The following is a 12,332-nucleotide window of genomic DNA, read 5'->3' on the forward strand; positions in this document are numbered from 1 at the left end:
GACTGTGTCTACCTCGAGCGATCCTCAGGGATGTGTCTACCTCGAGCGATCCTCAGGACTGTGTCTACCTCGAGCGATCCTCAGGACTGTGTCTACCTCGAGCGATCCTCAGGACTGTGTCTACCTCGAGCGATCCTCAGGGATGTGTCTACCTCGAGCGATCCTCAGGACTGTGTCTACCTCGAGCGATCCTCAGGACTGTGTCTACCTCGAGCGATCCTCAGGACTGTGCCTACCTCGAGCGATCCTCAGGTCTGTGTCTACCTCGAGCGATCCTCAGTACCCTGCTGTGTCTACCTGGAGCGATCCTCAGGACTGGGCTGTGTCTACCTCGAGCGATCCTCAGGACTGTGTCTACCTCGAGCGATCCTCAGTACTGTGTCTACCTATAGCGATCCTCAGTACTGTGTCTACCTCGAGCGATCCTCAGGACTGTGTCTACCTCGAGCGATCCTCAGGACTGTGTCTACCTCGAGCGATCCTCAGGAGTGTGTCTACCTCGAGCGATCCTCAGGACTGTGTCTACCTCGAGCGATCCTCAGGACTGTGTCTACCTCGAGCGATCCTCAGTACCCTGCTGTGTCTACCTCGAGCGATCCTCAGGACTGGGCTGTGTCTACCTCAAGCAATCGTCAGGACTGTGACTACCTCGAGCGATCCTCAGGACTGTCTACCTCGAGCAATCCTCAGGACTGTGTCTACCTGGAGCGATCCTCAGGACTGTGTCTACCTGGAGCAATCCTCAGGACTGTGTCTACCTCGAGCGATCCTCAGGACTGTGTCTACCTCGAGCGATCCTCAGGACTGTGTCTACCTATAGCGATCCTCAGTACTGTGTCTACATCGAGCGATCCTCAGTACTGTGTCTACCTCGAGCGATCCTCAGGGATGTGTCTACCTCGAGCGATCCTCAGGACTGTGTCTACCTCGAGCGATCCTCAGGACTGTGTCTACCTCGAGCGATCCTCAGGACTGTGTCTACCTCGAGCGATCCTCAGGGATGTGTCTACCTCGAGCGATCCTCAGGACTGTGTCTACCTCGAGCGATCCTCAGGACTGTGTCTACCTCGAGCGATCCTCAGGACTGTGTCTACCTCGAGCGATCCTCAGGACTGTGTCTACCTCGAGCGATCCTCAGGACTCTGTCTACCTCGAGCGATCCTCAGGACTGTGTCTACCTCGAGCGATCCTCAGGACTGTGTCTACCTCGAGCGATCCTCAGGACTCTGTCTACCTCGAGTGATCCTCAGGACTGTGTCTACCTCGAGCGATCCTCAGGACTGTGTCTACCTCGAGCGATCCTCAGGACTGTGTCTACCTCGAGCGATCCTCAGGACTGTGTCTACCTCGAGTGATCCTCAGGACTGTGTCTACCTCGAGCGATCCTCAGTACCCTGCTGTGTCTACCTCGAGCGATCCTCAGTACCCTGCTGTGTCTACCTCGAGCGATCCTCAGGACTGTGCCTACCTCGAGCGATCCTGAGGACTAGACTGTGTTTACCTCAAGCGATCCTCAGGACTGTGTCTACCTCGAGCGATCCTCAGTACCCTGCTGTGTCTACCTGGAGAGATCCTCAGTACTGTGTCTACCTCGAGCGATCCTCAGTACTGTGTCTACCTCGAGCGATCCTCAGGACTGTGTCTACCTCGAGCGATCCTCAGGACTAGGCTATGTCTACCTCAAGCGATCCTCAGGACTGTGTCACCTCGAGCGATCCTCAGGACTGTGTCTACCTCGAGCGATCCTCAGTACTGTGTCTACCTCGAGGGATCCTCAGGACTGGGTCTACCTCGAGCGATCCTCAGGACTGTGTCTACCTCGAGCGATCCTCAGGACTGTGTCTACCTCGACCGATCCTCAGGACTGGGTCTACCTCGAGCGATCCTCAGGACTGTGTCTACCTCGAGCGATCCTCAGGACTGTGTCTACCTCGAGCGATCCTCAGGACTGTGTCTACCTCGAGCGATCCTCAGGACTGTGTCTACCTCGAGCGATCCTCAGGTCTGTGTCTACCTCGAGCAATCCTCAGGACTGTGTCTACCTCGAGCAATCCTCAGGACTGTGTCTACCTCGAGCGATCCTCAGGGCTGTCTACCTCGAGCGATCCTCAGTGCTGTGTCTACCTCGAGCGATCCTCAGGACTGTGTCTACCTCGAGCGATCCTCAGGACTGTGTCTACCTCGAGCGATCCTCAGGACTGTGTCTACCTCGAGCGATCCTCAGGACTGTGGCTACCTCGAGCGATCCTCAGGTCTGTGTCTACCTCGAGCGATCCTCAGTACTGTGTCTACCTCGAGCGATCGTCAGGACTGTGTCTACCTCGAGGGATCCTCTGGACTGTGTCTACCTCGAGCGATCCTCAGGTCTGTGTCTACCTCGAGCGATCCTCAGGACTGTGTCTACCTCGAGCGATCCTCAGTACTGTGTCTACCTCGAGCGATCCTCAGGACTGTGTCTACCTCGAGCGATCCTCAGGGATGTGTCTACCTCGAGCGATCCTCAGGACTGTGTCTACCTTCGAGCGATCCTCAGGACTGTGTCTACCTCGAGCGATCCTCAGTACTGTGTCTACCTCGAGCGATCCTCAGGACTGTGTCTACCTCGAGCGATCCTCAGGACTGTGTCTACCTCGAGCGATCCTCAGGACTGTGTCTACCTCGAGCGATCCTCAGGACTGTGTCTACCTCGAGCGATCCTCAGGACTCTGTCTACCTCGAGCGATCCTCAGGACTGTGTCTACCTCGAGCGATCCTCAGGACTGTGTCTACCTCGAGCGATCCTCAGGACTGTGTCTACCTCGAGCGATCCTCAGGACTGTGTCTACCTCGAGCGATCCTCAGGACTGTGTCTACCTCGAGCGATCCTCAGTACCCTGCTGTGTCTACCTCGAGCGATCCTCAGTACCCTGCTGTGTCTACCTCGAGCGATCCTCAGTACCCTGCTTGTGTCTACCTCGAGCGATCCTCAGGACTGTGCCTACCTCGAGCGATCCTGAGGACTAGACTGTGTTTACCTCAAGCGATCCTCAGGACTGTGTCTACCTCGAGCGATCCTCAGTACCCTGCTGTGTCTACCTGGAGAGATCCTCAGTACTGTGTCTACCTCGAGCGATCCTCAGTACTGTGTCTACCTCGAGCGATCCTCAGGACTGTGTCTACCTCGAGCGATCCTCAGGACTAGGCTGTGTCTACCTCAAGCGATCCTCAGGACTGTGTCACCTCGAGCGATCCTCAGGACTGTGTCTACCTCGAGCGATCCTCAGTACTGTGTCTACCTCGAGGGATCCTCAGGACTGGGTCTACCTCGAGCGATCCTCAGGACTGTGTCTACCTCGACCGATCCTCAGGACTGGGTCTACCTCGACCGATCCTCAGGACTGGGTCTACCTCGAGCGATCCTCAGGACTGTGTCTACCTCGAGCGATCCTCAGGACTGTGTCTACCTCGAGCGATCCTCAGGACTGTGTCTACCTCGAGCGATCCTCAGGACTGTGTCTACCTCGAGCGATCCTCAGGTCTGTGTCTACCTCGAGCGATCCTCAGTACTGTGTCTACCTCGAGAAATCCTCAGGACTGTGTCTACCTCGAGCGATCCTCAGGGCTGTCTACCTCGAGCGATCCTCAGTGCTGTGTCTACCTCGAGCGATCCTCAGGACTGTGTCTACCTCGAGCGATCCTCAGGACTGTGTCTACCTCGAGCGATCCTCAGGACTGTGTCTAACTCGAGCGATCCTCAGGACTAGGCTGTGTCTACCTCAAGCGATCCTCAGGACTGTGTCACCTCGAGCGATCCTCAGGACTGTGTCTACCTCGAGCGATCCTCAGAACTGTGTCTACCTCGAGGGATCCTCAGGACCTGGGTCTACCTCGAGCGATCCTCAGGACTGTGTCTACCTCGAGCGATCCTCAGGACTGTGTCTACCTCGACCGATCCTCAGGACTGGGTCTACCTCGAGCGATCCTCAGGACTGTGTCTACCTCGAGCGATCCTCAGGACTGTGTCTACCTCGAGCGATCCTCAGGACTGTGTCTACCTCGAGCGATCCTCAGGACTGTGTCTACCTCGAGCGATCCTCAGGACTGTGTCTACCTCGAGCGATCCTCAGGACCATGTTTCTACCTCGAGCGATCCTCAGGACTGTGTCTACCTTCGAGCGATCCTCAGGACTGTGTCTACCTCGAGCGATCCTCAGTACTGTGTCTACCTCGAGCGATCCTCAGGACTGTGTCTACCTCGAGCGATCCTCAGTACCCTGCTGTGTCTACCTCGAGCGATCCTCAGTACCCTGCTGTGTCTACCTCGAGCGATCCTCAGTACCCTGCTGTGTCTACCTCGAGCGATCCTCAGTACCCTGCTGTGTCTACCTCGAGCGATCCTCAGGACTGTGCCTACCTCGAGCGATCCTGAGGACTAGACTGTGTTTACCTCACGCGATCCTCAGGACTGTGTCTACCTCGTGCGATCCTCAGTACCCTGCTGTGTCTACCTGGAGAGATCCTCAGTACTGTGTCTACCTCGAGCGATCCTCAGTACTGTGTCTACCTCGAGCGATCCTCAGGACTGTGTCTACCTCGAGCGATCCTCAGGACTAGGCTGTGTCTACCTCAAGCGATCCTCAGGACTGTGTCACCTCGAGCGATCCTCAGGACTGTGTCTACCTCGAGCGATCCTCAGTACTGTGTCTACCTCGAGGGATCCTCAGGACTGGGTCTACCTCGAGCGATCCTCAGGACTGTGTCTACCTCGAGCGATCCTCAGGACTGTGTCTACCTCGACCGATCCTCAGGACTGGGTCTACCTCGAGCGATCCTCAGGACTGTGTCTACCTCGAGCGATCCTCAGGACTGTGTCTACCTCGAGCGATCCTCAGGACTGTGTCTACCTCGAGCGATCCTCAGGACTGTGTCTACCTCGAGCGATCCTCAGGACTGTGTCTACCTCGAGCGATCCTCAGGTCTGTGTCTACCTCGAGCGATCCTCAGTACTGTGTCTACCTCGAGCGATCCTCAGGACTGTGTCTACCTCGAGCGATCCTCAGGGCTGTCTACCACGAGCGATCCTCAGTGCTGTGTCTACCTCGAGCGATCCTCAGGACTGTGTCTACCTCGAGCGATCCTCAGGACTGTGTCTACCTCGAGCGATCCTCAGGACTGTGTCTACCTCGAGCGATCCTCAGGACTGTGGCTACCTCGAGCGATCCTCAGGTCTGTGTCTACCTCGAGCGATCCTCAGTACTGTGTCTACCTCGAGCGATCCTCAGGACTGTGTCTACCTCGAGGGATCCTCTGGACTGTGTCTACCTCGAGCGATCCTCAGGTCTGTGTCTACCTCGTGCGATCCTCAGGACTGTGTCTACCTCGAGCGATCCTCAGTACTGTGTCTACCTGGAGCGATCCTCAGGACTGTGTCTACCTCGAGCGATCCTCAGGGATGTGTCTACCTCGAGCGATCCTCAGGACTGTGTCTACCTTCGAGCGATCCTCAGGACTGTGTCTACCTCGAGCGATCCTCAGTACTGTGTCTACCTCGAGCGATCCTCAGGACTGTGTCTACCTCGAGCGATCCTCAGGACTGTGTCTACCACGAGCGATCCTCAGGACTGTGTCTACCTCGAGCGATCCTCAGTACCCTGCTGTGTCTACCTCGAGCGATCCTCAGTACCCTGCTGTGTCTACCTCGAGCGATCCTCATGACTGTGTCTACCTCGACCGATCCTGAGCACTAGACTGTGTTTACCTCAAGCGATCCTCAGGACTGTGTCTACCTCGAGCGATCCTCAGGACTGTGTCTACCTCGAGCGATCCTCAGGACTGTGTCTACCTCGAGCGATCCTCAGTACCCTGCTGTGTCTACCTCGAGCGATCCTCAGTACCCTGCTGTGTCTACCTTGAGAGATCCTCAGTACTGTGTCTACCTCGAGCGATCCTCAGGACTGTGTCTACCTCGAGCGATCCTCAGTACCCTGCTGTGTCTACCTCGAGCGATCCTCAGTACCCTGCTATGTCTACCTCGAGCGATCCTCAGTACCCTGCTGTGTCTACCTCGAGCGATCCTCAGGACTGTGCCTACCTCGAGCGATCCTGAGGACTAGACTGTGTTTACCTCAAGCGATCCTCAGGACTGTGTCTACCTCAAGCGATCCTCAGGACTGTGTCTTCCTCGAGCGATCCTCAGTACCCTGCTGTGTCTACCTGGAGCGATCCTCAGTACTGTGTCTACCTCGAGCGATCCTCAGGACTGACTCTACCTCGAGCGATCCTCAGTACTGTGTCTACCTCGAGCGAACCTCAGGACTGTGTCTACCTCGAGCGATCCTCAGGACTAGGCTGTGTCTACCTCAAGCGATCCTCAGGACTGTGTCACCTCGAGCGATCCTCAGGACTGTGTCTACCTCGAGCGATCCTCAGTACTGTGTCTACCTCGAGCGATCCTCAGAACTGGGTCTACCTCGAGCGATCCTCAGGACTGTGTCTACCTCGAGCGATCCTCAGTGCTGTGTCTACCTCGAGCGATCGTCAGGACTGTGTCTACCTCGAGCGATCCTCAGGACTGTGTCTACCTCGAGCGATCCTCAGGACTGTGTCTACCTCGAGCGATCCTCAGGACTGTGGCTACCTCGAGCGATCCTCAGGTCTGTGTCTACCTCGAGCGATCCTCAGTACTGTGTCTACCTCAAGCGATCCTCAGGACTGTGTCTACCTCGAGCGATCCTCTGGACTGTGTCTACCTCGAGCGATCCTCTGGACTGTGTCTACCTCGAGCGATCCTCAGGTCTGTGTCTACCTCGAGCGATCCTCAGGACTGTGTCTACCTCGAGCGATCCTCAGTACTGTGTCTACCTCGAGCGATCCTCAGGACTGTGTCTACCTCGAGCGATCCTCAGGGATGTGTCTACCTCGAGCGATGCTCAGGACTGTGTCTACCTCGAGAGATCCTCAGGACTGTGTCTACCTCGAACGATCCTCAGTACTGTGTCTACCTCGAGCGATCCTCAGGACTGTGTCTACCTCGAGCGATCCTCAGTACTGTGTCTACCTCGAGCGATCCTCAGAACTGGGTCTACCTCGAGCGATCCTCAGGACTGTGTCTACCTCGAGCGATCCTCAGGACTGTGTCTACCTCAAGCGATCCTCAGTACTGTGTCTACCTCGACCGATCCTCAGGACTGGGTCTACCTCGAGCGATCCTCAGGTCTGTGTCTACCTCGAGCGATCCTCAGTACTGTTGCTACCTCGAGCGATCCTCAAGACTGTGTCTACCTCGAGCGATCCTCAGGGCTGTCTACCTCAAGCGATCCTCAGTGCTGTGTCTACCTCGAGCGATCGTCAGGACTGTGTCTACCTCGAGCGATCCTCAGGACTGTGTCTACCTCGAGGGATCCTCAGGACTGTGTCTACCTCGAGCGATCCTCAGGACTGTGGCTACCTCGAGCGATCCTCAGGTCTGTGTCTACCTCGAGCGATCCCTCAGTACTGTGTCTACCTCAAGCGATCGTCAGGACTGTGTCTACCTCGAGCGATCCTCTGGACTGTGTCTACCTCGAGCGATCCTCTGGACTGTGTCTACCTCGAGCGATCCTCAGGTCTGTGTCTACCTCGAGCGATCCTCAGGACTGTGTCTACCTCGAGCGATCCTCAGTACTGTGTCTACCTCGAGCGATCCTCAGGACTGTGTCTACCTCGAGCGATCCTCAGGGATGTGTCTACCTCGAGCGATACTCAGGACTGTGTCTACCTCGAGAGATCCTCAGGACTGTGTCTACCTCGAACGATCCTCAGTACTGTGTCTACCTCGAGCGATCCTCAGGACTGTGTCTACCTCGAGCGATCCTCAGGACTGTGCCTACCTCGAGCGATCCTGAGGACTAGACTGTGTTTACCTCAAGCGATCCTCAGGACTGTGTCTACCTCAAGCGATCCTCAGTACTGTGTCTACCTCGAGCGATCCTCAGTACTGTGTCTACCTCGATAGATCCTCGGGACTGTGTCTACCTCGAGCGATCCTCAGGACTGAATCTACCTCGAGCGATCCTCAGTACTGTGTCTACCTCGAGCGAACCTCAGGACTGTGTCTACCTCAAGCGATCCTCTGGACTGTGTCTACCTCGAGCGATCCTCTGGACTGTGTCTACCTCGAGCGATCCTCAGGTCTGTGTCTACCTCGAGCGATCCTCAGTACTGTGTCTACCTCGAGCGATCCTCAGGACTGTGTCTACCTCGAGCGATCCTCTGGACTGTGTCTACCTCGAGCGATCCTCTGGACTGTGTCTACCTCGAGCGATCCTCAGGTCTGTGTCTACCTCGAGCGATCCTCAGGACTGTGTCTACCTCGAACGATCCTCAGTACTGTGTCTACCTCGAGCGATCCTCAGGACTGTGTCTACCTCGAGCGATCCTCAGTACTGTGTCTACCTCGAGCGATCCTCAGGACTGTGTCTACCTCGAGCGATCCTCAGGGATGTGTCTACCTCGAGCGATCCTCAGGACTGTGTCTACCTCGAGAGATCCTCAGGACTGTGTCTACCTCGAGCGATCCTCAGTACTGTGTCTACCTCGAGCGATCCTCAGGACTGTGTCTACCTCGAGCGATCCTCAGGACTGTGTCTACCTCGAGAAATCCTCAGGACTGTGTCTACCTCGAGCGATCCTCAGTACTCTGCTGTGTCTACCTCGAGCGATCCTCAGTACCCTGCTGTGTCTACCTCGAGCGATCCTCATGACTGTGTCTACCTCGAGCGATCCTGAGCACTAGACTGTGTCTACCTCGAGAAATCCTCAGGACTGTGTCTACCTCGAGCGATCCTCAGTACCCTGCTGTGTCTACCTCGAGCGATCCTCAGTACCCTGCTGTGTCTACCTCGAGCGATCCTCTGGACTGTGTCTACCTCGAGCGATCCTCAGGTCTGTGCCTACCTCGAGCGATCCTCAGGACTGTGTCTACCTCGAGCGATCCTCGGTACTGTGTCTACCTCGAGCGATCCTCAGGACTGTGTCTACCTCGAGCGATCCTCAGGGATGTGTCTACCTCGAGCGATCCTCAGGACTGTGTCTACCTCGAGAGATCCTCAGGACTGTGTCTACCTCGAGCGATCCTCAGTACTGTGTCTACCTCGAGCGATCCTCAGGACTGTGTCTACCTCGAGCGATCCTCAGGACTGTGTCTACCTCGAGAAATCCTCAGGACTGTGTCTACCTCGAGCGATCCTCAGTACCCTGCTGTGTCTACCTCGAGAGATCCTCGGTACCCTGCTGTGTCTACCTCGAGCAATCCTCATGACTGTGTCTACCTCGAGCGATCCTGAGCACTAGACTGTGTTTACCTCAAGCGATCCTCAGGACTGTGTCTACCTCGAGCGATCCTCAGTACCCTGCTGTGTCTACCTTGAGCGATCCTCAGTACTGTGTCTACCTCGAGCGATCCTCAGTACTGTGTCTACCTCGAGCGATCCTCAGTACTGTGTCTACCTCGAGGGATCCTCAGGACTGTGTCTACCTCGAGCGATCCTCAGGACTGTATCTACCTCGAGCGATCCTCAGTACTGTGTCTACCTCGAGCGATCCTCAGGACTAGGCTGTGTCTACCTCAAGCGATCCTCAGGACTGTGTCTACCTCGAGGGATCCTCAGGACTGTGTCTACCTCGAGCGATCCTCAGTACTGTGTCTACGTCGAGCGATCCTCAGGACTGGGTCTACCTCGAGCGATCCTCAGGACTGTGGCTACCTTGAGCGATCCTCAGGACTGTGTCTACCTCGAGCGATCCTCAGTACTGTGTCTACCTCGAGCGATCCTCAGGACTGGGTCTACCTCGAGCGATCCTCAGGACTGTGTCTACCTCGAGCGATCCTCAGGACTGTGTCTACCTCGAGCGATCCTCAGTACTGTGTCTACCTCGAGCGATCCTCAGGACTGTGTCTACCTCGAGCGATCCTCAGGACTGTGTCTACCTCGAGTGATCCTCAGGTCTGTGTCTACCTCGAGTGATCCTCAGTACTGTGTCTACCTCGAGCGATCCTCAGGACTGTGTCTACCTCGAGCAATCCTCAGGGATGTCTCTACCTCGAGCGATCCTCAGGACTGTGTCTACCTCGAGCGATCCTCAGGACTGTGTCTACCTCGAGCGATCCTCAGTACTGTGTCTACCTCGGCGATCCTCAATACTGTGTCTACCTCGAGCGATCCTCAGGACTGTCTACCTCGAGCGATCCTCAGTACTGTGTCTACCTCGAGCGATCCTCAAGACTGTGTCTACCTCGAGGGATCCTCAGTACTGTGTCTACCTCGAGCGATCCTCAAGACTGTGTCTACCTCGAGCGATCCTCAGGACTCTCATGATCCTGATGATGGTGGGGTTGATGGGTAATGATGCGTTCATTTTCAGCTCCTCCAGAGTGATGCCCATGATGGACAGCAGCACTATGGCCAGGTCCAGCTGGTTCCACCTGGATACACACACACACACACACACACACACACACACACACACACACACACACACACACACACACACAGACATAAACACACACAGACACATTTTTGTGTCAAGATCCAATGACCGAGTGAGGAACACTTTGTGTGTGTGTGTGTGTGTGTGTGTGTTTGTGTATGTATGTGTAGTGTAGTGTGTGTAGTGTGTGTATGTGTGTGTAGTGTGTGTATGTGTGTGTGTGTGTGTGTGTGTATGTGTAGTGTGTGTGTGTGTGTGTGTATGTATGTGTAGTGTGTGTATGTGTGTGTAGTGTGTATGTGTGTGTGTGTGTGTGTGTAGTGTGTGTGTGTAGTGTAGTGTGTGTGTGTGTGTGTATGTGTAGTGTGTGTGTGTGTGTGTGTGTATGTATGTGTAGTGTAGTGTGTGTAGTGTGTGTAGGTGTGTGTGTGTGTGTAGTGTGTATGTATGTGTAGTGTAGTGTGTGTAGTGTGTATGTGTGTGTGTGTGTGTGTGTAGTGTGTGTTTAGTGTGTGTAGTGTGTGTGTAGTGTGTAGTGTGTGTAGTGTGTAGTGTGTAGTGTGTGTAGTGTGTGTGTGTGTGTGTGTGTATATATGTAGTGTGTAGTGTAGTGTGTGTGAGTGTAGTGTGTAGTGTAGTGTGTGTAGTGTAGTGTGTAGTGTAGTGTGTAGTGTAGTGTGTGTAGTGTAGTGTGTAGTGTGTAGTGTAGTGTGTAGTGTAGTGTGTAGTGTGTAGAATGTGTACCTGTCCTTGAAAAACCTGTGCAGTCCGAAGGCCACTAGTTTCAGCAGGGTCTCGATGATGAAGATACAGGTAAACAAGTAGTTACAGTACTTCAGAGCTTCCTCCAGATACTGGACACACACACACACACACACACACACACACACACACACACACACACACACACACACACACACACACACACAGAGTTAGTACCTCCAGTAGAAGGAAGAAAGATCCAGAAGACAGAACACTATCAGACCATCATGGTTACCAGTGGTTGGTTGATTTTCATACTTTCGTGTTTGCTATGCTTACCAAAGTTACCTAATTTCAGTGTGGTTGCTATAGTTACCGGTGTGCGAGGTTACTTCAGCTACCTGATGATGGTTGTAGTGTGGTTGCCATAGTTACCTGAGGCTGGTTGTAGTGTGGTGTGGTTGCTATAGTTACCTGAGGCTGGTTGTGGTGTGGTTGCTATAGTTACCCGAGGCTTTTTTAGTGTGGTGTGGTTGCTATAGTTACCTGAGGCTGGTTGTGGTGTGGTTGCTATAGTTACCTGAGGCTGGTTGTGTTGTGGTTGCTATAGTAATCTGAAGCTGGTTGTGGTGTGGTTACTATAGTGACCTGAAGCTGGTTGTGGTGTGGTTGCTATAGTTACCTGAGGCTGGTTGTGGTGTGGTTGCTATAGTTACCTGTGGCTGGTTGTAGTGTGGTGTGGTTGCTATAGTTACCTGAGGCTGGTTGTGGTGTGGTTGCTATAGTTACCTGTGGCTGGTTGTAGTGTGGTGTGGTTGCTATAGTTACCTGAGGCTGGTTGCGGTGTGGTTGCTATAGTTACCCGAGGCTTTTTAGTGAGGTGTGGTTGCTATAGTTACCTGAGGCTGGTTGTTGTGTGGTTGCTATAGTTACCTGAGGCTGGTTGTGGTGTGGTTGCTATAGTTGCCTGAGGCTGGTTGTAGTGTGGTTGCTATAGTTACCTGTGGCTGGTTGTAATGCTCCATGCTCATGGTGACGACGTTGATGCCGATGATGACGGTGATGAAGAGGTCCAGGTAGTGGCTGGTGCACAACGTGTGGATGGTGAGACGAACCGGGGAGTAGTCTGCATAGTAAGGTCTCTGTTGGGCCTCTGGAACACACACACACACACACACACACAC

The 12,332-nt window shown here is 54.5% G+C and overlaps 1 protein-coding gene across 1 annotated transcript in view; it reads right to left on the reverse strand.

Annotated features, from left to right (window-relative positions):
* LOC106595197 (voltage-dependent T-type calcium channel subunit alpha-1H-like) overlaps window positions 1-12,332 on the reverse strand; it is a 137,719-nt gene that overhangs the window by 18,504 nt on the left and 106,883 nt on the right. The window contains 3 exon segments of the mRNA XM_045688929.1: window positions 10,308-10,441; window positions 11,191-11,300; window positions 12,150-12,301. Of these exon segments, the coding sequence (XP_045544885.1) occupies window positions 10,308-10,441; window positions 11,191-11,300; window positions 12,150-12,301 (396 nt within the window).

The sequence above is a fragment of the Salmo salar genome, chromosome ssa11 (assembly GCF_905237065.1).
Source record: "Salmo salar chromosome ssa11, Ssal_v3.1, whole genome shotgun sequence".
Lineage (NCBI taxonomy): Eukaryota > Metazoa > Chordata > Actinopteri > Salmoniformes > Salmonidae > Salmo > Salmo salar.